The sequence below is a fragment of the Falco naumanni genome, chromosome 5 (genome assembly GCF_017639655.2).
Source record: "Falco naumanni isolate bFalNau1 chromosome 5, bFalNau1.pat, whole genome shotgun sequence".
Classification (NCBI taxonomy): Eukaryota; Metazoa; Chordata; class Aves; order Falconiformes; family Falconidae; genus Falco; species Falco naumanni.
The window spans coordinates 72,781,797-72,805,857 of record NC_054058.1 but is presented as its reverse complement, the minus strand read 5'-3'; the positions used below and the strand labels follow the sequence as shown (position 1 = coordinate 72,805,857).

Below are 24,061 nucleotides of genomic sequence, written 5' to 3'. Positions count from 1 at the left end.
AATGATATATTTTCTGTTGCTTTCAATTTTAGAAGGTGAAAGTTACAGCTGGAAGTGCTGGTTCAGCCAGCAAATTGTGATTAGAGACAGGAAACAAAGGATAAAACTCCAGTGCCTTGTGGTTTGTATAAGTATTGTCCTCCTCAGTTTAAAATCTCTTAACCTAGTTGCTTTAATCCTTTTTGGTTTTTTAAGCAAACTGGTGGCATCTCTTTGAATCAAATGCACAACTGGAGATCAGTAAAAAATTGTATGTTTGCATTCAGCTGAAACTGAAGATGAAACATCATCTTGTAATGCTTTAACCTACAGCTGAAAAACACTACCATGAGGTTCTACTTACACAGGGTATTTGTCATAGGCAGATATTTTTGTTACTGTGTACTATAGGTCTGTATAGGAATACTGAGTAGACAGTAACTCTCCTCTCCAGTAGCCTGCAATGAAAACTTTCATATCAAGCCTGTTGTCATCTCAACTTGAACAGACATCCTCCCTTTTCCTAAATGATAGATTGAGTCCTGGAGTAACACAGATTTTTTTTTGTTTGTTTTTGTTTTTGTTTTAAAATTCTGATATCAGAGTGGAAAGGTTGTTCCTGCTGGTGTTGGAGCACTCTCCAGGGTTTCACTGCCTTCCCTCACTGCCTTTGCCTTGCCATGTGAGTTTCAGCTCTCATGGTGACACTCCTCAAGCATGAGGAGCCTCTACAGGTCCTTTCTTCTGTGAGGCTGTAGAGGAGCATCCACATTGTGTGACACTGTGACTGTCCTCTCAAGTTGTCTCTTTGCTGCTGGCTTCTGGGATGTTTGTGGATAACACCTGATCCAGAGCTGAGCCAGCTGCAGTTGGCAGGAACAGGGGATCTTGGTCCAGTTCTGGGGACAGGAACTTAGAAGTTTTATTCCACAATGCAGCCTTGTTTGAATTTATGGATTTCACAGGCATGACCAGCCTGAGGATTGCCAGAATACCTTGTTTGCAATTCAAACATTAGCAATGCTTTTCATCCTAAGCTTTTTTTAGCAGAATGAAGAGAAAACATAGTCACAAGACAAAAACATAGAGAAAACACTCCTTCAAGTGGAGCAGCAATGAACTCCTGCGAGTTTTCTGGACCCGGAGTTGCTCCGTGCTCCAGCTGCAGGAGCTATGCGCTGTCTCAGCAGTGTCCTGCCCCAGCACTGCCCCAGTCCTGTGCTGCTCTCACCAGCCAGGCTGCTGGGTTGCAAGGGTGCCCTTTGCACAAGGAAATCCTCTGAGAAGCTGTTCCATTCCCACCTCTGCTTCCCTACAACCCACTGATTAAAGGAACTGTCCCACTGGCAGCTTTTTAGACCCAGACCATCTCACCTGCTCCTTCCCCAGGCTCCTAAGCACTGGTGCTGCTCCCAAGTACAGCTCTTGTCTGCAGGCCCCAATTTGCTGTTGCAGATTTGGGCTACAGAGTTTAATCTCACCCGTCGGGGATGAGGTGCACTCGAGCAGCCACCATGCATGGGTGGGTGCTGGCTTTGTTTTGAAGCTCTTCCCGTTACAGCTGCTCTGTGAGCGTCAGAGGCAGCACTGGTGTCAAACCCACACTGTGGAGCTCGGCTGCCGAATGGCCCAAAGGCAGAGTCCAACCTGCAGCTCCTTCTTACGTCCATCTATCACTTTCTTCTGCTGTGCAACCTGCAATGCATTGTCTTGCTGGTCCTTGTTTTCTGCTGGAGATCTTGTGCACTTAGTAGTTAATTACTTCAAGCATATATTTGGATACACACGTCTCCAAGAATTAACAGAGTGTAATCACTAAAATCCTAGATTAGGTAGTGATTGCATTAGATTTAGTGAACAAATTGCTAGCTGCAGTTCATTCAGTGCATCTTGAAACACCCTTTTTGGACCTTTCTCAGTTGTCGGGATTCAAGATAACGTGATAGATTTTACAATTGAATTTGGCATATTAATAACTGAGACTAAAGGAAGATTGGAAGCCTTGTTTTCTCTGTCTTTTGCCTCTTTGAAAAGTTTGTCTCATTTAAACTGAAATACTGAAAAAAGACTGGTGATTTAACTGTATGTGGAGATGGAAGTAGATGCCTGGAGCAGGGATTGATGAGGATAGTTCTGTTCATATGCACGGCCTGAAGTTTGTAGCAGTCTGAGTTCTTATCACACTGCAAGGGCCAAATATGTGCTCTCAAAATAATTAAAAATAACCATAAATAAGGAAGAGATTTGATAGAAATTATGGTGAAAAAGCAGTAACTGAAAGTCAGTGATAATGATGGAAGTTAGATTTGGATTAGATATTAGGAAGAAATTCTTTACTGTGAGGGTGGCGAGGCACTGGCACAGGTTACCCTGAGAAGCTGTGGCTGCTCCATCCCTGGAAGTGTTCCAGGCCAGGTTGGATGGGGCTTGTAGCAGCCTGGTCTAGTGGAAGGTGTCCCTGGCCCTGGCAGGGGGAGTGGAACTAGATGGTCTTTAAGGTCCCTTCCAACCCAAACCATTCTGTGATTCTATGAAATCAAAGCAATGGTATTTGGCACAGAAGGTAAGTGACGGTCCTTAAAAGACTGTAACTTCACTGGACTCTCCTCTCTGGCTTCCCTTTGCCTTTGGCTGAAGGTGGCCCTAGCTAAAAAGCTGGGGCATGAGAGCTGGGGAGCTGCACAGCGGGTGTTTTTGGTGTTGGTAGAGAGGAGAAGAAAGGCTCTTCTGCCCCAGGAGCTCACCCACAGTCACCTGCTCTTCATCTCCCTTGGTGTGTGTGTGTGTGTGAACTGGAACCCCTGCACCCCCATACTGCTTCAGTGGAAGTGCAGACTGTGCTTCCACCATGGGCGCCCAGCTCTTCTGAACCACAGAAACCATGGCCATGTCTCTGCGGGCTCCACCAAGGTCTTCCAAGAACCTCCCCTAGCACCACATCAGCAGTGCATCCATTCATCTGTTAGCCTGACATGTGGCGTTTTCCACCGTTTCTTGTTCTGCATCAGGCACTGCTTGCTCCTGGTGGCTGCATGCAGTGTGAGAAGGGATGCAGACCCTTACTGATAACACCACCAAACTCTTATCTTCACGGCTACTACTAAGCTAAGGGAATATTTCCACTGCTTATTCTCGGTGACGTTGCTAGTCATGTGGACACAATTACATTCCCATGTAATATGTATGTTGTTACAATGGTAATTACCTTCGCGTTTAAATACATCTCATATTTTCTAGCTATAAAGCATTGTACCTGTCCTGTGCTAAAGTCTGACATTGGGCAATGAATGCATGAAGCCATTGTATTTATTATACCATTGACTTTGTCATATGTAAAAATATTCTCTGTGTGTGTGTCTGAACTTCCTTAGAGATTACTTCTTTTCTTCCAGATTGTTGTTAAAAATAATTGACAGGTTTGAGCTGATGTTAATCCTTAGAAGACCCAGTTATAACGTTCTCATTTACTGGTGATTCCTCTTATTGGTGAACCCATCTTTAATCCTCTTGACCAACAGTCTTCAGTAATCTTAATTTTTTATATTAATGTCTTGTAGCACAAAACCCAGAGAGTTTTAGCAGTGTCACAGAACCTTTTCTGACGTCCACCTATCTTGTTTAAAAATTTGGCTAAATAGCAATGCTCTAAAATTAATATTCATATGCTTTTTTATTTGTATGTAAAACCATTTTATTATTCTCATTTAAATAGTTATTTCTACTAAACTGAGAGTTTTTAATTCATGTGCAAATCAGATACCTTCCTAAAAAATACATGACTGTAGTACAAGCTGATGGCATCTTATTTTAGCTAGTGCTCACATTGCTCCATTTGTAGTTTGGGGAATTTGAATGTAAAGACTTAGGGATTTGTCTGAAAAAGGAGGCTTTTGTGTGTGCGTGATATTGCACTCTGAAGAAAATAAATTTATTTAATTATAGTCAAAATACTTGGAAAAACGTTCGGTCTCTTAAGGAGACTATACTCATTTTATAAGAAAGCACATTTTTCTTCCTTCTTTGTGCTATCAAATCAGCCCCCAGATGGGTGAGCATGGTCCTTGTGCAGCTCAGATCTCCCTAAGCATCAGGGTGGGACAGAAATCCCCACCCAGTGTGAGCACTGTGACCCCCACCCAAGGAGAGGTCCTTCACACCCATCCTCGTGAGGACCATGGTGGGGTCCTGCAGGTGCAGGTGGGCAAGCTGTGCCCCTGGCTTGCAGACATGCCAAGGTAGTGCGTGGCTGAGAGATGGACTCTGGGATCCGGTCCTTGAGGGGAGGGTGTAGCAGCTGCTGTCAGAGTCTTTGCCTATCCCGTGCAGCGGTGCCTTTCTGCATCCCTGAGCTGCACGCACTGACCGGGAGCAGCAGATGTACATTGGGGCTCCTGCTCCCACCTGCAAAACAAAGGCAGAGGGTGGCTGGGGGCTGGTGGGTGTGCACTGTTGAAGGGGGTTCTGTTAGTTCTTCCATTGTCTGCTAGAATTATATCCCTCAGGGGAGCAAGTCCTATGTGCTGGGCAGTCCTGGGAGTTGGGGCTGTTTCCTAGTTGGAGCTGGAATTGAACCAGTGTGTGCAGGCTCTGTCTGCTGTGTGATAAGCCCGGTTCCTCCAAGGCAAGGGGGTTTCACACAGGTGCAGGGGTGTTCCTCCCATTTGAGATGAGCATTTCACGTTTGGAGTTGGAGCTTGCTGCTGGTGATGTGAGGCAGTGAGGACCAGCTGTGGGACAGCTCTGTGGATGCTGGTGGTGGTGCTGGGGGCATAGCCATGTGTCTCCCCTGGAACACCAGCCCCTTCTCCATGCCTTGCTGCAGGGAGAAACTGAACAAGGATGTTGATTTTCACCCCCTTCATCTTCCCTTTATGTAAGTGGTGTGTCCAGATGTGTGCTTTCCTGCAACGCAAGAGCCCGCAAAGCCATTTCTGCCATTCATTAAACTGCCAGCACATTCCTCCACCCTTTCCTCTGCAGGGCTCTCATCCACACCCAAAAGAAATGGATGGACAGCCTCTAGCACACTCAGACCGTGCCTGCAGGCATTTGGAAAAAACTCCAGTATCTGAGTGGGGCTGGGAGTGGACGTGGGGTTTGGTGCAGCAATCTCGAGGGAAATGCGGAGCACCTTGCATTGCTGGAGGCCAGGCAGATGTGCCCAAGCGAGAGGCCAGTGTGGTGCCATGGTTCCTGTTGAAGGGGTGGGCACACCAGAATTTCTCACCCATCTCTCTCCTGGGGCTCTACAGAATGTCCCCTGACCGCGGCTGCTCAGCTGGAGCTCAGCGCCGAGATGATCAAGGCCCTGCGCAATGGGGGAGCACACCTGGATTTCCGTACGCGGGAGGGGATGACAGCTCTTCACAAAGCCGTCCGGTGCCGCAACCATGCGGCGCTGCTGGTGAGTTTGGGGGGAGCCACCGCGCGTTCTCTCCCTCCCATCTGCCCTGCACCCCAGCACTGGCTCCTCCTCCCACCCCGTCCAGGCTGCCAGCAGGGTTGTGCCCTTCCAGGGCCATAGCATCTCTCATATTGCTGTCGGGGAGCACAGCCCATTACAAAAGTGTGGCACTGGTAATGTGAGTCTTGCAGGGAAGATAGGGCGAGCACTGCCTGCTGCCATGGCTGGGGCATCCCGAGACCCTCTGCAGGGCAGTTTTTTCTCCTGCGTGACCACCTGAAGCTGCAGAGTGAGGCAGATACTTCTCTTGCAGACGCTGCTGGACCTGGGTGCCTCCCCGGACTACAAGGACAGCCGGGGGCTGACGCCGCTGTACCACAGTGCCATGGTGGGGGGGGACCCCTACTGCTGCGAACTCCTGCTGCACGACTACGCCCGGCTTGGCTGCGTGGATGAGAACGGCTGGCAGGAGATCCACCAGGTGGGGCGGACAGTGAGATGTGATCCGGCCGGGGTAAATGCTATCCTGCTGCCAGGACAAGGGGATCATCCCACCCCACTGTTCAGCGGGGGGGCCAGCACAGGTGGCCAGGCTTCTGTGTGGAGGTCTTGAACACGGTGTGCCAGCTCTGGCTGCCATGCCAGGCCAATGCTCGGGGTGTTTTCTTCTGGCCTTGGTCAGTAGTTTCTGGGATCCTCCCCAGATTATGACTGGCTCATAGGATAGTGCTTTGGGATCTCAGTCCAACACACTAACAAGTGGATTTGGCGTAGGGAAGATATGGGCTAGGGTTAGGGAACCTGAACTGGCTGTGCTTCAAGACATCTTCCTTTGGGAGAAGGGAAGATGTGCTGGCTCTGCCTCGAGCCCCCTTGTCTTGGACCATCGTGAGGATAGGTTGTCTTTGGGTGCGTGGCCTCCCAAAGCACACAGCTGTCAGCCCCCTGCAAGGTGGATGAGCACTGGCACAGCTAAGGATGAGAATGAAAAAACATGTTTGTATTTGTGATCTCGATTTACTGGATATGACTGTCCTCCTTCCTGCCTCCATCCTACATTGCCTTGGCAGATCTTTGAGGATGGCTGGTCCCAAGATGGACCAAACCTAGAGGAAAAGAGCACACCAGTTACCTAGAGATGTTGGGCTGTTGTCCTCCTCTTTGCCTGCTTGTGCTTCAGGGCTTCTTTTCACCAGATAATTATGGAGAAGGCTCTGGTACCAGTATGATGTAAATCCAAAATCTGCCATTGATCTAGAGATAATTTGTCCAATAAGTATTCAGGTGTATATTGCTGTAAGGAGCAGCAGTGTGTCTCCATGCATGTTAATAGGACTTTTCAGGTTACAGGTCCAGCCTGAATCAACTTTTCTAGCATGGATGAATCCAGCAGAGGATGTTACGGGATTTGTCATCTTCCTGCTGCTCCCTGATTTTCCTTTTTTCTTTCTTTTTTCCATTTTGCGTTTCAAGCAGGCATGTCGCTATGGCCATGTTCAGCACCTGGAGCATCTTCTCTTCTATGGAGCCGATATGACTGCACAGAATGCCTCAGGAAACACCGCTCTTCACATTTGTGCTCTCTATAACCAGGTACATCTGTGTGATTTGGGGCATGAGAATGAGGAAGTATAGATGAGGCACCAGCCTGCCTGAGATAAAGCAAACACATCAGCCTGGAGCACCTTCTCATTGCTATTACCGTTCCCAGACCCAGAAAGGTGCTTGTATCCACACCTTGCCCTGGGATGAGGCTTCTCTTGTTTGTAGCCAGTCTGGTTTTGGATTTCTCAAGAGCCAGGTGGCTAGAGAAGCATCTATGGTTTAATCTGTTCCCATTCCTGAGAAGTTTTTGCTAATTTACTGCCTAATGTGTTCTGTAATTTTCCCTCTGGTTCCTATTCCTACTTCACAGCAAGCCCCCGTTACTGGCTGGGAGGGAGCAGTTTGCCTGGGTGGAGAGTGCTAATTTGGCCCAGGTGCTCACATTTAATGTGAGGTGGGTGTGTGCCACAAGCAGGGCTTGTTAGGCACACATTCTGGGGCTTTCACCCTGCTTTGGGAGGGCACGTGGACTGGGGTCTCGTCCTTCTTAAGAGTGGTGCTAAATTCTGAGTGCTAATTTCTGAACTGTGAAGAAGACTGTCCAGGTGAATAGGGTGCAATTTCTCTTTTATTTTCATGTCTTTGCTAACCTTAGTTCAGGAGAGTGAAACTGAGGGTGGTGGCAGAGCCCTCTCTACTCTTATACCCACTATTTTCTTTCTGAAATGTAGATGTCAGTATCTAAGGTTTTCTACTGTAGGTTTTGTTCATTCTTAGAGATTTTTGTATGTTGTATTATGTGGGTTTTGACTATAAAGGGAATTTTCAGTTTCTGAGGTGTCCATGCTTTAACAATTGAACAGTGATATGTTTTGCCATAGGCACTATACATGGAGGGCGATTTGTGGCTTGTAGGTACGTTCTGCACATGAAGGGCTCTTGTACCCAGGTGCCTGCCCACTGGGATGGGTGGGTAAAGCAGCATTAAAGCATACAGGGGCTCATAAACTTGTTGAATTAACATCATTTAGAAGCACAGAGAATTCAAAACAAAATCAATAGAAGGCTTTAGGGATATTGCAATACCTGGGAATGTGTGTGACTGCTGTGCCGGTGCTCTTGGAATGATGTTTGGGCATGGCCATGGTGCCAGTGCCCCAGAGCTGCACACACACAGGTGGACTTCAATCATCCTGGGGTTGGGGTGACCAGTTGGTAGGGGTTGAGCATCCTTACTTGCTCTTGCCGAAGGAGGCTTTCTGAGCGCGATGAAACCACAGGGTTTGCTGCTTTGTTGTCGCTAACCTGCAGTGCTAATTGGTCTCTTCCCCTTTCCCCCTTGCTTGTTTTCACAGGAGAGCTGCGCTCGGGTTCTCCTCTTCCGCGGTGCAAGCAAAGAGATTCGCAACTACAACAGCCAGACAGCGTTCCAGGTGAGGCAGCAAGCTCCAGGCCCCATTCCTCCTGCAGAGCTCCTTATGGCCCCTGACAAGGGCAACCTCTGCAACATGTCTGGGGCATGTGTGGGGTAAAGCTTACTGGAACAAAACCATTGATCCGGGATGTTTGTTCTGACACCAACTTAATTGCTGGAGCAGGAGGGAGGAAAGAGAACATGTGGTACACATGCACAGGGCTATGAAAGTGGTATCTTATGGTGGGAGAATGAAAGAGCTTTCTGGTTGTGTGTAGTGGAGATGGAAAGGAAATGTTTTTCCTGTCTGCAGAAATGTTGCAGTAAATGGTAGAGAATGAGGAGAATCCTTAGAAATAAAGGACAGTGTTGCCACAGAAATGAAAGCACCTAAACTTGCTGTTAATAAACTTAAACTAGAGGTTAGAAGACCTCTAGCCACAAGAGACGTGAAACTCTGGAATAGCTTTCTAGTAAGTATGCTGGGTAACAGAGGTGGAAAAGGGCAACTCTGTCATTTTGCAGTGTGATGCCTTCCATAAGTTTGCAAATCATGGGAAGTGAATGCCTGCAGGCTGCAGCCTGTGATGCAAAAGGTCTCTTCCCATCTGCTTTGCCCTTTTTAAAAGTTTTTGAGCTTGGAATGGCCATCCTGTTTTTGCTTTTATTAAGGCACAGCCATTTGCCTGAGGACCTTTCAGAACTGTTGTGACTCAATGTCCTAATCTTCAGGTGTCCCTCGAGAGCAGAGAGTGTCTGTCAGTGTCTTACTCATATACCAGCTTGGGTGGCTGCAGATGAGCTTGCTAATTATTAGCCCTTTAGAAATGCTTTTTTTTGCTTCCCCTTTGGTGTTGTTTATAGTGGCTTTAGGCCACAGAGTTGCAAGTGTGATGACCACAATGATGTCATGCAGTCCCTGCAAACATCGTGCGTGGCCCCTGTGAGAAAGAAGCCTTCTTATAGACACAGTTGCTCTTGTTGTGCGTGTATGGCTGCCATTGGAGTGGCAACAGATCCTGGAGAGGTGGGCAGGGAATTCCTGGGCAGATGTTCTGCAGGTGCTGGAAATCTGCCACAACGGGTCATGCTGCTCTGGTGTTGCCTCCTGTGCAGAAGAACTGGGTATCTCTAGTGAGCCTCCTCCGTGCCAAGGGACAAATTTTACTGGGAAGGCACCAGATCCCTGTGCAGTGTGTGTGCTGTATGCTGGGGACCCAAGGCATCCTCTGACCTGACCGCTTGCTGGCAGCTCTGGTGAACCAGCCGTGATTCTCCCTGAACACCCTGCTGCAAGCTGCTGCAGTGATGTTCCATTCTGCATGAAGATATTTCACTTAAATTTTAAGTATATTTTAATGCAAACTAATGCAAAATCCTGTCCTAAAGAGTATGCAGTACTCATGTGTGTACTTACCATGATTGTATATAGGAATCAAGCAGACATGTAGAGATAATCAGTTCTGAATCACTTGTGTGTACAGTGTGAGGAGCTAAAAATGTTTACATAGTTTCAGGAAATGAATACATAGCTTATAGTCATGTTTAAAAGTAATTTCTTTATTAAGACTGAGACCATGTTCCCCACAAGCTGTGCTACATGTTGGCTTGGATGCCAAGAGGAAAAAGGGCCTTGAAGGTCAAAGTGAGCATCCTTATAGATGGTCTGGTATTTGTCACATGCAGGAACTTGAGATTTATGCCATGCAATTAATTCACCTATTAAGTGATGGTTGTCTGGTCATAGCTGGTGGAGCTTTGTAGCTAGGAGTGTCACTTGCATGATGCCATGTGGGTGCCTGGTGGCAGAGGAGGGAGGCTTGTCCTCCCCTCCACAGTGGCCTGGGGACCGTGGGTGTGTGCCACTGCAGCTTTGCTCTGAGTGACTGGTGGGGCCTTGCTAACCACAGCAAATGCTGAAGGATGCTGGAACTCAGCCCAGGGTAGACAGCCTTGTTCTCCGCAAATCCACCATAGCTCGAACCTTCCTCTATCTGCTCTGTGTTATCTCCCGCCTCTGGAGGTAGATCTGGAAAGGGCATGATGTGGCAAGGTCTGCTTTGCTCAGAGGCTGCTGTTCTCCATGGAGCTTTGCTCTGGAGATTGAGGATGGTCCCATCTGACTGCTCTCCAATTTAGTGTAAAAATATTTATTCCCAGGGAAAGGCTTCTTGCAGGAAACTGCTGCCTCCCTTTTGAGATGAGCTCAACTTTTGGAATCAGGAGATGGAGAAAGTGCAATCTTTTTGCTTTGAGCATTTGTAGAACATGGTGTAGCAGGTGATGGAAGAAGGCAAATGGCTCCTGCTCTGATTTTGCTCATGTCTTGCCTGGTCCTAGTGGATCTTAATGAGGAAAGACCGGTGTTTGCCTCTTTCTTTTTGAAGTAGTGCAACTTATTGGAAGTTTCTGTTCCTGAGAATGGAAACTGTCATTGGTAATCCAATCGGTTTGTTTATTGGCAAATCCAAACCAGAATTTGGTATTAGTGTGGTGTGCTGCCTTCAGTTCCCAGCTTTCAAACAGAAACACTCCCAATCCCTGCTTGGATTGCTTGCTTGACACTTCAGCATGTCATTAAGTCACTTTTGCTGCAAAGTCTGGTGCTTTCTCACATTCCATCTTCATGTGGTAATGGGGTGCTGGCTTGCTAGGATGGAGTTTCAGCATGGCAGAGGAGAGCCAAGAGAGAGTGAGTGTGCGCTACCCCACAGTTCTGTGGCTGCTGGGAGCTCCCGTAAAATACATCTGCTGCTGTATGGCTATTTAGTCAGTTTACTGCACATACCTCCTGTTAACTTGATTGCTGTTGTTAATCAGATAGCTTGGTGTCAGTGTCCTGAGATGGCTTGAGATAGCACTGAGTAATTTAGAGGGTTTAGAAGTTGTAATTGTTTGGTTATCTTCCCTAAGGCATGTCAGTGTGCTTGTGGCCTGGGGCTGCACACCACCTCTCTCTCTGAGTTCCTCCTGTTGCAAAGGGGCCTGACACCCATTCGTGGAGTGCAGTGCCTGGCCTGTGTGGTGGGGCAGGAGGGCTGGGAGCAGTCTCACCTCTTTGTGGCTGGTGGTAGGCTTCAGGGAAGAGCGGAAGAGCAGGGTGGCTTTGGGGTGAGAATTCTCCCAGAGTATCTTCCTAGCTTCTGGCAATCTGCATCTCTCTTTTCCTGAGCCAAGTTTGTACCTACACCTGTCTTCAATTGCTCTTAGCTGGCTTTTCATCCATACATCCGTAAATTGTGTAAGAGAGTCCCCTATGCAGATGCAGTCCTTCCCAAAGCTCCCCAGCCTCATCCAAGTACGGTCTTATCACAGAAGGATGGAGCCGTCATTTTTCAGGTAGGGTATTGCATACTCAAAAGGCACTGGATGAAAATAAAGTTGTTTGTCACTGCTCCCCCCCCCGCCTCCCCCTCCTTCCAGCTGCTTTAGCAGTATCATTGATCAGAAACAAGTGCTGCCAAAGCACTGGTTGTCTCTCCAACCTCTCACGTGCCTTGAGGTGCTCACTGACTGAACTTGGGGTGTTGGCTGCTGGAGCATGCCATGGGGCCAGGAGCCTGTGATGGGAAGGACAGGCACTGAAGCCAGGACTGTGAAAACTGGCTGTTGCCGTTGTTGATGTGATGAACGCACCATCCCATTTAAACAGCAGGAAGGTACCCAGCAGAGGACTGGAACTTGTGGACAGGCATATAGGCAGGCAGTTGTGCAAACACTGTGAATGGTGGCTGAGTCAGTGGCATCCTCCCTCCCACCAGTGATTTGTACGGGATCCCAGGGAGCTGAAATCCTGTATTCATTAAGTTCAGGGTGGCAATGTTAGGCAATGTTTTGTCTCTTAGGAGAGTGAAGACTTGTCTCTAAATCTTGTTCTTCAAGAGATGCTTTTTTAATATTATAATAAGGTTACTCACTCTCACTGCGTCAGTCTTTTTCTTGCATGGGACTGATAGCTCAGAGTCGTCCAGGTCAGCCTGTCTGCAGTTTCTTCTGTTTTTTATGGAAATGTTAAGTGCTAGCTGCTACTCAACTGCAGTATGTTGGGTTTCTGTTTTCCCTTTCCTCAATGCCAGGTTGACAGAGTGATTGCAAAAGAGAAGACCTTTCAAATTCCGTGAAATGACCGTGTCCCTCTCTGAGCATGCAAATCACATGATTTGACTTGGAAATGAAATCATTTACCTTTGCAAGCTGAACTTAATCAGAATGATGATCCACACCTGGTGGTGTAGACAGGCCATATGGAACAGCTTTCCTGTGTCACATTGGAGTTCAACTTGCCACTGATAACAAAGACCCCATAAAACCATTTCTTATCTGGTGTGTGAGGGGGAGGAAGATACCCTCTGCTCTTGCCGAAGTCACTGTCCCCATGGCTCTAATCCAGCTTGCTATCTACCAAGACCTCCAGGACCTTTTCTTTTCTGCTGAACTGCTCCCCAGTCTGTGTTGTTACCAAAACTGCTTCTTTCCCAAAAATGGAATTTACATTTGTGCTTTTTTAATTTCCTGGAGGTCCTGCTGATCTATTCCTCCAGCCTGTCCAGGTCCCTCTGGGTGGCAGCCCTGCCTTGTGGATGTTGACCATTCCCCCCAGTTTGTTGTCACTTGTAGACTTGATGACCTCTGTGATGCTCCACCTGTCACTGGCCTTTGGATAAAGAATGACCCATTAACAACCACTCTCTGAGCCTAACCATCTTTTTTTTCCCCCCATCTAACTGTCCACCCATACATACTGTAATGTCCTAATTTCTGTACACATAAAGATGAGACATGGAAGGCTCCATCTGTCTTACTTCTCAGAGGACACAAGGAACTGCTGGTTTTCCTGCCTCTGTATCAAAGAGGTTGGGCCGTCTGTGCCACTCCTGTGTCTCAGCAGTCTGCCTTGTGGTGTGGGGCTGGAGACTTGCTGCCACCACAGGAACCCTGCTTTTTTCCACATTGAGATTTCCCTGTAAACAGCAGGAGAATCCTAAACCGCTGCTGCTCAGTAGCTGTACCAAACGGTTTGTTTCTGCTTCATGTGCCTGTGCATCTGTGTCCCCATCAGTCCCAGATGTTTTGTGTAACTGGTGTGAGCTGGGGGTAAGACCCTGCCTTAGCTGGGTTGAGTCCTCTGGTTTCTAACCCCTTGGCTAGTCTCGTCAGTGCATCAGGTCTTGCTGTACTTTTCATCCCTGGCTTTCAGATGTCTTAGGGACTCACTTAAGTGTTTTCTTTCTCAGGAACCCAGTACTCTGATGGTATTAAACCAGGTGTTGTATGCTGGCAACCCTACACTTTGAACCTCTGAGTAATTTTTTCACTTTTGTTTAATAAAAGTCGGTTTTCCAGTTGCCTTTACTCCCGGGTAAAAAGTAGAAACAGTCTTAAGTCCTTATGGTCAGGTCGTCACCTGCCTTGCACTGTATTTTTCAGTGGCCTGTTAGAGGTGCCAGCAGTTTCCCTCTAAGAAGCATCCAAGTTTTATCTTGTTCACAGTGTTAACTTCCCAGTTTTCCTTCCCAAACCTCACATCTCTAACATGGAGCCTGAATTTTGTGTTATCAATGTCAAGATGGATCCTTGTCTGGAAAGTTTTGGAAGTTCCTTACACTGCCCCATATGTTCCTGGAAGGTCTGTGGGTCAACCACAATGGCCATGTGACAGACCTTGCTGTAACTAGCTATAGTGAAAGCTCCAGCCTTCATCAGAGGAGTGTGTTCAGTGCCCAAATGACTTCAGAATCACTTGTTGAATATTTTCATCCTTGATATTTCTAGGTGTCCACACTAGAGCTTGGACCTTGCCTTCCCCAGGTACTGTTTATTGTGGCATCTCAGAGCTGAAGTTGTGCTGGTGGAGCAGTCTGCAGCTGGTGCACACAGGAAGGACTTCAGGACCCCTCTGCAGCAAGGGTGCAGCTGCCACAGTGTCATTGGTAGCACGCACGTACGTGCAGGGTGGGTGAGCTGTTGCAGTTTCTCAAGCGGCCTCATCCACATGCTGGCTTATTGCGTACCTGCGTTTCCCAAAGGCCACTGAGACACTGACTTCTTCCTCTGAGGTGGAAGAGGATCTGAAATGATGAGGGGCATGCTCTACCTTTTGTGTTCAGATTTGGAAGGAGAGGGGATATGGCAATGAGCTTGGGCTCCTGTGATAGTTCAAAGGGAGACAGATGGGGTATCGGGGTGTTTCTAGTTCACATCTGTGTTTACGGGGGTGTACAGTCACTGGTAAGCCATCTTTCTTTTTGCATGTGTTCTTCCAAACCTCCTTTCCCAGTGGTAATGGAAGACACTTTACTGCTCCTTTGTCATGCCTTTTCTGGATGGAGACTTCTCACCTGTGTTTTCCACAAATCACATCACTTGGCCAAAGTCAAAGGTGGCTTTTCCTTTGTCTCCTCAGCAATGTTTCAGGTTGATAAGGGCTGACCCATGCAAGGCCCCAGTGCTCTTGGTGCCTATGTGCTGCTTATAGTACCAAAATCATAGCATGTAAGAGAAATTACCTGTAGACTGCATCTTGGTTATATGGTTTAACCATCTGTCTCTGATTTCCACTCCGCTTTGGACTATTTACTTACCCAAGGTATACACTGGAAAATTATTAGAAATGTGTGAGTCTTTTGTAAATACAACTTTTACAGCCAATAAAAATGGCTGTGAGGACCTATCAAAATGTGAACTCAGCGTTGTAAGTTTTAATTATCAAGAGGTGGTAATTCAGTGTTATTTATTTAAATAAAAGCAACTCGGAATTTTCTTTCATACTGATCTAAAGGTTTGCTTGTGTATGTGAGCAGGTGACTGGTGTTGAGCCAAAACTAAACATAGATTGCAATTTCTTTCCCGTTGAAATTGTATGCCAGTGGAGCTATGGGATCGCTTGTGTTAGCTCATCCCAAACACGTCTGATGTAGGTTAGAAGTGCAGACAAGTTTTTCTTTAATGATCAGTAAATGTCAATTTAGTACAAGTTTCTTTGTCCTCATGATACTCATGGTTGAACATTTCCATTTATACACATACAAGGTTGTCATTTGCAGAATATAAAAATAGTATGCAAGTAGTTGATTCAAGTTTCTTCTAATGTAATTGTTAAATTTCAATCAGAGCTGCTGCTTTTCTGTGAAAAAGTTGTGGTTGTGTGTCCTTTTGATTGCCACATTTTTGTGATTTCTGGCCCCCCACCCCCAAATTCTTCTAAACAGATTTTTGGGGTGTGTGGTATGGCTTTCTGTTTGTTTACTTATAACATGATTACCTAAAAAAACCAAACAAAAACAACAAAAACCAACCAACCAAAAAAAACCCCAAAAAACAAACCCAAAGTTTCTTGTTGTAACTAGCACAGGCTTTGTTGATGCAGAGCTGCTCTGGCTGTGGTGCACTTGGTTCCCCTTCGCCTTCTCCTCTGTGGGCTGAGCAAACCCCACGCTCAGCCCCTCCCGCGCTCCAGCCCCGACCATCTCGAGGTGCCCATGGGACTTGCCACAGTACTGCAATGTCCATCCTGTGCTGGCGAGCCCAGCCTGGCCCTGGTATCCCAGCTGGTCTCACCAGTGTGGAGCAGAGGATGGCAACCCCTGCCCTCACCCCACTGGCTGCCCTCGGGCCATCACTGCCTGGGAGGTGCTCAGCCTCCATTGTCTGAGGGTGCTGATGGCACCGGGTCTGAGAGGCCCTGGGACCCCCCAGGCCTTTTGGGAGAAGCCACAGGGCTGCTGCAGCTCATGGGCCAGGCTCAGTGCTTTTCCCAGCCAAGCCCCACCAGTCCCTCTTGGTCCGTTTCTCCAGCCTGGGGAGTCCCGCAGACAAGCAGCCCTGCCCTTCTGCCTGCCAGCTGCTCCCAAGACTGGTGGCAGGGATCTCCCTGCTACCATCCTGGCTGTTGATGAAGGTACCAAAAGGGACCATCTCCATACCTGAGGAATGGGCTCATAATCAGCTACCACCTGCACTCTGTATGGGCCACTACCCCACTTTTGAGTCTGATGGTCGAGCCAGCTTTCCACCTGCCCAAACCATCCCTGTCCTGTTTTGCAATAAAGATGCTGCAGGAGACCACACTGAACACCTTCCCAGGATCAGGGCAGACAATCTTCCTGCATTCCCCTCATTCACAGCCAGTCACCCCATTGAGGAAGGCAGTAGAAAGCTAGGACTAAGGAACCAGAGGTGTCATTTTTGGGGTCTTTTCTTTCCCTTTCACCCAGGATCAGCTCTGAAAGTTTTATTCCTGGTGTTTGCTCACCCACTTGTGAGCGCCCACTGTGCTGAGTGCTGTGGTCTGCTTCTGCTCTTATAACTGTGTGCACTCTCAGAAAGCATCTTCTGACATCTAACGTGAATCTTAAATTGAAATTTAAGCCCATTACTTTTCCATGGTTATTGAGAACAGATGATTTTTGTCCTTGCTGCAGCTGACTTCTTTCTGTTTTTACAGTCAGATCACCCCTTCCCCACCCAGTCTTCTGGGCTGAATGTCCCAGAGCATGCAGGCTTTCCTGCAGAGACCTTGAAAGCATCATCTGCATCTGATCGTTACTGCTGTTTTACTCTGGATTCTCCCTATATCTTTTATTTAACTCTGTTCCTAAAAGTAGCTGCCTCCAGCTGAAACCCAGCTGGTTCCGCACAGAGCAGAGGGGTTACATCACAGTTAGAGCTAAGGCTGCTAATTGTAAGTCCTGGTATGTTTTCCCTTTTCTGCCACAATGTGACTTTGTTGACTCATTTTCAGCTTGCAATCCTGCGTTCCGTAAATCATCTCCAGCAGGATTGCTGCCTGCTGTCTCCCAGTGTGCGTTTGTGCCTGGACCTGCTGAGCCATTGGGGCTGGGGAGACCCAGGGGTGTCTCTCCTCCTGCTCAGATGGGCCGGCCCCATGGCTGCTGAGGGTGCTGGGGGCATTGCTCAGCCAGGTGTGGGAAGTCCCCATGCCTGGAGCACTCCAGCCTTGGAGCTTGTTCCCATACTCGTCCATTCCTCTGGTGAAGAGCCTTTTCGTTATGCCCAGTTTGTCCCATTACACCTTGTGCCCATTGACTCTTGCTCCTTGTAAGCCTTGGAGAAGAGGTTGGCTCCGTCTTCTGTAATCCCTGTACATAGACTCGATATTTTTGTCTCAATTGACCACATCTTCCCCCTCCCGCCTATTTCCTGAGTTTTCAACAATTATTTCAATTCTAATCCTCTAATGACTTTGCGTCTTCTTTCAGTTTAGTCTCATCTAAGAATTTAATAAGCGTTTTCTGCACTCCATCATCCAGGTGGCTAATGGAAAAATTGAGTACTACTGAACCTGGGGTAGGGTCCTGTAAAATTCATTTAGCATACATTTTTAGTCTGACAGTTAGTCATGAATTAGTTTTCTAATCAGTTTTTCATAACTTGGCAGGAGTTTCAGCTAGATTTAATTTGTTGTTTCTGAGACTGTCACATAAGGCTGTCAGAATTTTGCAGAAGACAGCTATATGGTATCTTCAGTTTCTTCGCTCTTCACAAAGCCTGGCCTGCTACCCTCTCCTAGAAGTAACTTGGATCCCTTAAATCTGGTTTGCTCTTTACAGCTTGCTGTTGTTTGGTCATCTCCGTTTACCTTTGGCCAGCTTTTTTCCAGACCATAAAATTAAGCTGCCTGGTCTAGAGTGCAATGCTCCTCTCCCAGTGCTGCATATTTAAAGCTGGTTGTAACTTCCCTTCTCTTCCAGGCATCTGAGAACCGTCACAGATGATCAGAGTTCAGCACTAATGCCTGAGATTGTTCCTAGCAGGTCTTTGGCAGCGTGACTCAGCTCATGGTCTGCAGATCTCTGGCACTTTGTCAAAAATAAAGACGATTCATAAACCGTTTTCAGAACTGGGCACAAAGGCAGATACTGCCCCAAATGCTGTATGTGTCACTTTTACAAGGCGCAACTGATCTGCTGATTTGGTGGTATTTACTGCATGATCACAGCCAATGGTGGAGTAAAAAGCTCAAGCCAAAAGACAGCAAACCCTCCGGCGTTTGTGGTGCTAAAGCTCTCCAGCTGTGCCAACGCGCTCAACTGGCTCCCGGTGAGAGCGCGTTGTAATGTGTGTTCCTGTGGCTCCCTTGCTCTTTGCACACCTTGCTTGTTGTATACCTGTTTTGCACCTTGACCTTCCTTCACCTCTACTGCATCTGCCATGTATATAATTGGGCCTTATAACACTTTGAATGGTCCTTCTTAAATCTTTAGAGTTTTACACTTCGATGTTATCTTAACATACCATTTGTATCAGCTTTTTGGTACAATACAAACAGGTTGTTAGATGTATTTTCTTCAAAGATTTGTATCTTGTTGGTTTAAAATAGGCATCATGGTCTGAACTCTGCAATTTGTAGTCATGTTGCCCAGGCAACAGAATATTCTCAAATGGAGTGATTTTGTTAAAGAATGTCTTCAGTTAACTGTGATTTTTCCTAATTTAAATTAAATTTTAGCTGACAGCGTCTGGATTTCTAATTTCTTAATGACATCGTATCCTGTGATGTCATATAAATTAATAAATTTAATTCTTAAGTAGTTTATAAGGGTTCAGTGTTAAAGAATACTTGGAAGGAAGTGGTAAAGCTAGTTGATATTGTACAGTTTAGTTAGCTTAGCTGTAAGCTCTTGCTAGTTAGCTGCCTTTGTTCCTCAACATGTGTAAAGCACAGAAACAACAGCTGCTGTTTGCCATGTTTTAAGGATTTAGTCCTAACTAATGCCAAAAATTTTAGCTGATGTGAGAACGTCTATAGCATTATTTTTATTAATAAGCTCCATATTTTTCTTGTCATCGCTACAACAGTAACCTTGTCCTCCCCCATCTGTTCTCTCTTGTCAAACATTTGGATTGTAAGGGTTGCGGGTTTTTGTAACTGTGTGCAGAGCCTACTGATTTTGTGTTCAAGCTCTACTATAGTAGAAATAAAAATAATTTATGGAGGTGTGGAGTTCCTGTTGATGCTGGAGTGGTTATTCAACCTGTTATGTATTAAAATCACAGCACATTTTCCACAAACTTAATGCATTTGCTATCTGAGTGGGAAAACATTTTTCTTAATATTTAAAAGCATGTTTGTTAACTTTTAACATTACAGTGGATTGAAGTTTGGGACCTCAGAGAAATCTACTATCTGTGCTTAGGCTTTTTGTTGTGCTTAATGGTTAGGTAATATAGTAACCCAGCTTCTTCTAACCTTTCTTATTCAGATTAATTAAAAGCTTGCTCATAATCCAGATTTTAAAAGCGTAGTTTGCAACAAAAATAAACTATTAGTGACTGCAGTGCCCATTTGCTACTTTTAGAGTGACCACTGTTTCCACAGGTAAGATGGGCACTTCTGGGCTTGACTGTGGAGCTGAGCTGGGCTCAACACCTTTTGGGGTGCTCAGTGACTGTTCTCATCACCTTGCTTGCTTTTCCAGATACAGAAGAGGTGTTGCATCTGCGGTGCTCAGCTTTTCTGATGTGCCAAATACATAACAAGCATTGCTTGTTATGGGTGACATCTCTTTAAGTCTGTTGGGAATTATAGGTAAAGTGACCTCCTTCTCTTCCTCCTGGAAATAAAAAGTCATCAACCCTCTGTAGTGCAAACTTGGTCTTGATTCAGGGCTGGAAATACCCATGGGGGGTGCAGGCAAACCCATCCTCCCCAGTCCCAGGGCTGGGACACATGGCTCTGTGGGCTCTGTGCTCCTCGCATACATGTGGTGGGGTCTGCCGCCTCTCCTCTTAAGCTGTCTAATTACCCCTGCTGCTGGAAGTCATCTTTTACCTCAGTGTTGCTCTGCCTAATTTAATCAGCCTGTTGTTAGCTCTTGTGTGTGTTGTAGTAATTGGAAAGCCTTGCAGTTAGATTTCTTCCCCATACCTTAGCACCTATGCACAGTGATCATCTCGCCTCCACTGAGAAGTAGAATAGTTTGATCTCCTTTAACTTTCACATTTTAAAGGCTTTTACAGCTACTGGATCACTTTTGTGTCCATCGTGTGAATCTTCCTCTGTTCCTCTGTTTGTCTCTACCTTGGCTCTAGGAGTGACCTAGTACATTTGCACAGGTCCTACTGCCACATACAGAGTTCATCACCGAATTCCCATGTATTTCTAATTGATACTTTCAATCAGTCTTTATGGCTACAGTAGTTGTTCTGAGAGTTTATGCTGAAGTTTTTCCCTGCTTTGCATGCCAGCTTTCGGAGACTGTTTCACCTCCTGCAGCGGTGTGCTGTGCCCTTTCCACACCTTGGCTGCCCTTGGGCTCATGTTCTGCTGCAGCAGTACCCTGCTATCCCACCAGACTTTGTGCACTTTCAGTTTTACCCTCAGCATCGATACCTTAGTCTAGGTGGTCATTGCTAGCACACGGTTGGTTTAGACCAAGAACCTGAGCAATACCATTGAGTAATGTCCTGCTTGATGCTATTTCTACATTAACAAATACATTTTGAGCAAGATAAATGATACATGATAAATTATACACACACACACATATCTTTCTATCTCTTCTGGGTGCAATCTAGATATACTGTCACAGAGAAAGGTAAATGTGTTGTATATTTCTGGGCAGAAACATCTTGAATGGAGGTCAAGATACCACTTTTTCTACCGAGTTTGAACAGGTAATCAGCCCTGGAAATGTTTTGTCAAACTCTGCGTTCAGTCAAAGTAGATTTTTCTCAGTGCTCCTCTGTGCTGAGAAAATCAGAAATTTGTTCCTAGGTTTTAATGATATTTTTTTGCACAGTAAGCATATTTCTTCTTCCAGCAGTGGACTGGTAGGATAATTGATCACCAACTTTTTTGTAATACTTTTAAGATTTGAGGTGAGCAAACCTACTTCTGTCGGTCTTTCCTCAGTGGCTGAGGTTTCCAAAAGCCTTTTCCAACTGTTTTTTGTCCCCAAACTGGACATATCAGTCCAGGTGGATCCTCATCATCTTGTTAATACCTCCTAAAATTAAATTTCTCTTTATGCAATGTCACCATTTTCTTGGCTTGTGTTCAGTTTGGGGTTACGGCTCTTATCACACATTTTCTGCTTTACAACGCCTACCTGTGGATATTCTTTACCTTGTATTGATGTATTTGATTTCTCCATTCCAGTTGTAACAGCTTGTACTAGATTGTACTGGATTTCATCTTTCTGATATCAGACATTGCTGCTTCTGTCAGCCAGACTCATAAACTTGTCAATCAAACTCTGTATTATGCTTTTGGTTTACTTTCCCCAAACTAGGGGAATCATCAGTAAAACAATAATAAAATCTAATCAGAGTCTATGGTGTCAAAACTGGCATAAGGTATGCAGGAGAAAATAATTCAGAAAAGCATTCTAAATGCTAAATATGCATCAGTGTTCTTAATGTACCATACGTGGCCTCTGTGAAGATTTTACAAAGCTAACTAGGTATTATTAGTATAGGTAATGCTTCTTATGCTATATTACTTATAAAATATTGTGATACTTTTGAAAATATTTTGAATAGCAAGAAAGCTAATGAGATGAGAAGAAGGTGCAGTAAGGAATGAAAGCAATAAGAATATCAACCTAGATAGGGGAAAAAGAAGGAATTGTGAAGCAACGAGAGGGGGAAAAGGTATGAATAACGATAACTGAAAATATGAAGACATGTTCTGGCTTCTTGGTAGAAAAAGAACCAGGAAAGAAAGCAGAGGAAAAGAGGAAAGGAAAAAAACCCAGGAGTTCGGTTTTCATAAAGAAATTAGGGAAATGATAGAGCATGTTTTTTTCCTAGAAGTGCTTCCACTTTAATCTAGAGTATAGCCCTTTGTTGGGACTGATGCCAGGTACCTCGGCCCATGGTTTCTGAGGTCAACGCTTTTCATAATTTGAAGTGTTTAAGAACACTGATAGTCCTCCTGTTGCCTGGAATTTCTCCAGTTTTCCAAGACCCAGTATCTTAATGTATATGTGAAGTTCCTCCATTCCTTTTTTCAAGACTTTCTATAACTTACCAGGACTTAACTGTTTGAATATTAATTATATTTAGCAAATGCTGCCTGCCATCTTCCTTTGTTATAGCTGGGAGGTTTCTGCTCCGTGGGCCTCATCATCTGGGAAGGATGCATTCCTCCATTCCTACTAGGCACCTGCCTTCTTGCCTCTTTCCACATGGCTGTCCGCAGTTGTATCATCTGTGTCCATGATGGACCAAGGACAGACCTGTGCCTTTTCTTCTTTGTGATAGATTTAAAATGTTTTCTCCTGGTAGATTACTCGTTTATTTAGCTGCTTTTATCAATTACAATATAGTTGAACTGTGGGCTTCCTGTTGCTGGACTAAAAGATTGCAGACCATGAGAAGATTATCTGGCTATGAATGATTTTCTGTCATCGTGTAACAGGCTGGAGGTTGTTTTTTGCAAGAGGCTGAGCGTGGGCACGCTCACAGAGTGAGTGCCTGTGCTGAATGAGAAGTGTCCCAGCCTTACCACCCTGCGCAGGGACGCATGTCCCCCTCTCCTGCCTTTGCAGGCATCCAGAGGTACGTGCCTGTGCGGTGCTCCAGGCACAGGGCAGCCTGTTTACTAAAGAGCAGCTTTCATTTTCCTGATGAATTTCTGGGTTTTTTTTCTTTTATTTACCTACTCTCTCAAGGCTTCTTATCCTAATTTTATTTGATTTGTTTTCTCTCTCTTTTCACTTGAAGTTTGTCTTGTAAAAATTGATCGGGTTTCTGGCCTCCTGGCTCCCTCCCACTCCTCCTCCAGTTTTCAGTGTGAGACTGATCTAATTCTGAGTCAGATGCCATCTCAGCTTCGATTATCCAGATGATGTTGCTGACTTGAAATCTTCCCTGACCTGCAGCAGTTTCACTCCAGTTACAGATGTTACACAAAAGTCTCTGCTTTGTACAGGAAGCACTCCCTCTCCCCATCTTTCAGGCTGAGTCTGGTAGCTCTCGGAAGGTCTGTCAGACCCATCTCTAATTCTGGTGGTGAGGACCATGCTGGATACATAACTACATACTGTCCAATCCCTTGAGAGCATCTTTCAGTGCTGGCTGGACCAGAGACCAAAACTGACCCACTCTTCCCAAGAGGACTGGCCTGTCCTCTTTACCCTGTTCTACCTGCTCTAGGTAGCACCATTTCTCATGGCTCCATCTGAACAAGGCAGAGAAGGAATATCCTGAGATGTCTCCCCTCTCTCCTATGTCTGAGGTACTCTTTTTTTTTCCCAGGTGCTGACCACACATGGACCTTGCATTCAGCTTTCTGTGACAAGTAACTTTGATTTGATTTTTTTAAGGCATGCTTTGTGGCCCTGGGAGGTTTCTGGGCAGATGCCATCCTGGCTCTGGCCAAATCTGTCATTCTTCCCTTGCAGAATCTTTTCCTGAACTTTCAGGAGATGCTACCAACCCACCTTTGGTCTCTGCAGGAAGCTGAAGCTCATTTCCAGAGCCTTTCACAGCACAACAAATTAATGGAAATTGTGACCTCCAGGACATCACACTTGTCAGCCTGCGTGGCTGCCCAGCACATTGCTGCCATGGCCTGCAACAGTCATAGTAGGGTGTGCAGGGGGTGACACCTCTGTGCCAAGGCTGCTGGTGGTACTTGTACCAGTATTTCTTGGATAACTCAGCACTCTTCTCCTTATAGCCTGTACTGATGGTTATCAGCCCTGCTGGAAAAGTCAGTGAGACTCACTCCTCAGAGTGTGGAGGTCACATCT

General features: G+C 46.0%; 1 protein-coding gene across 1 annotated transcript in view; it reads left to right on the top strand.

The window, feature by feature from the left end:
• Nucleotides 1–24,061, top strand: part of SHANK3 (SH3 and multiple ankyrin repeat domains 3) — a 362,955-nt gene that overhangs the window by 75,225 nt on the left and 263,669 nt on the right. Inside the window, exons 6-9 of the mRNA XM_040596580.1 lie at nt 5,232–5,383; nt 5,697–5,864; nt 6,860–6,976; nt 8,284–8,361. Of these exons, the coding sequence (XP_040452514.1) occupies nt 5,232–5,383; nt 5,697–5,864; nt 6,860–6,976; nt 8,284–8,361 (515 nt within the window). The remainder of the gene's footprint in view (nt 1–5,231; nt 5,384–5,696; nt 5,865–6,859; nt 6,977–8,283; nt 8,362–24,061) is intronic.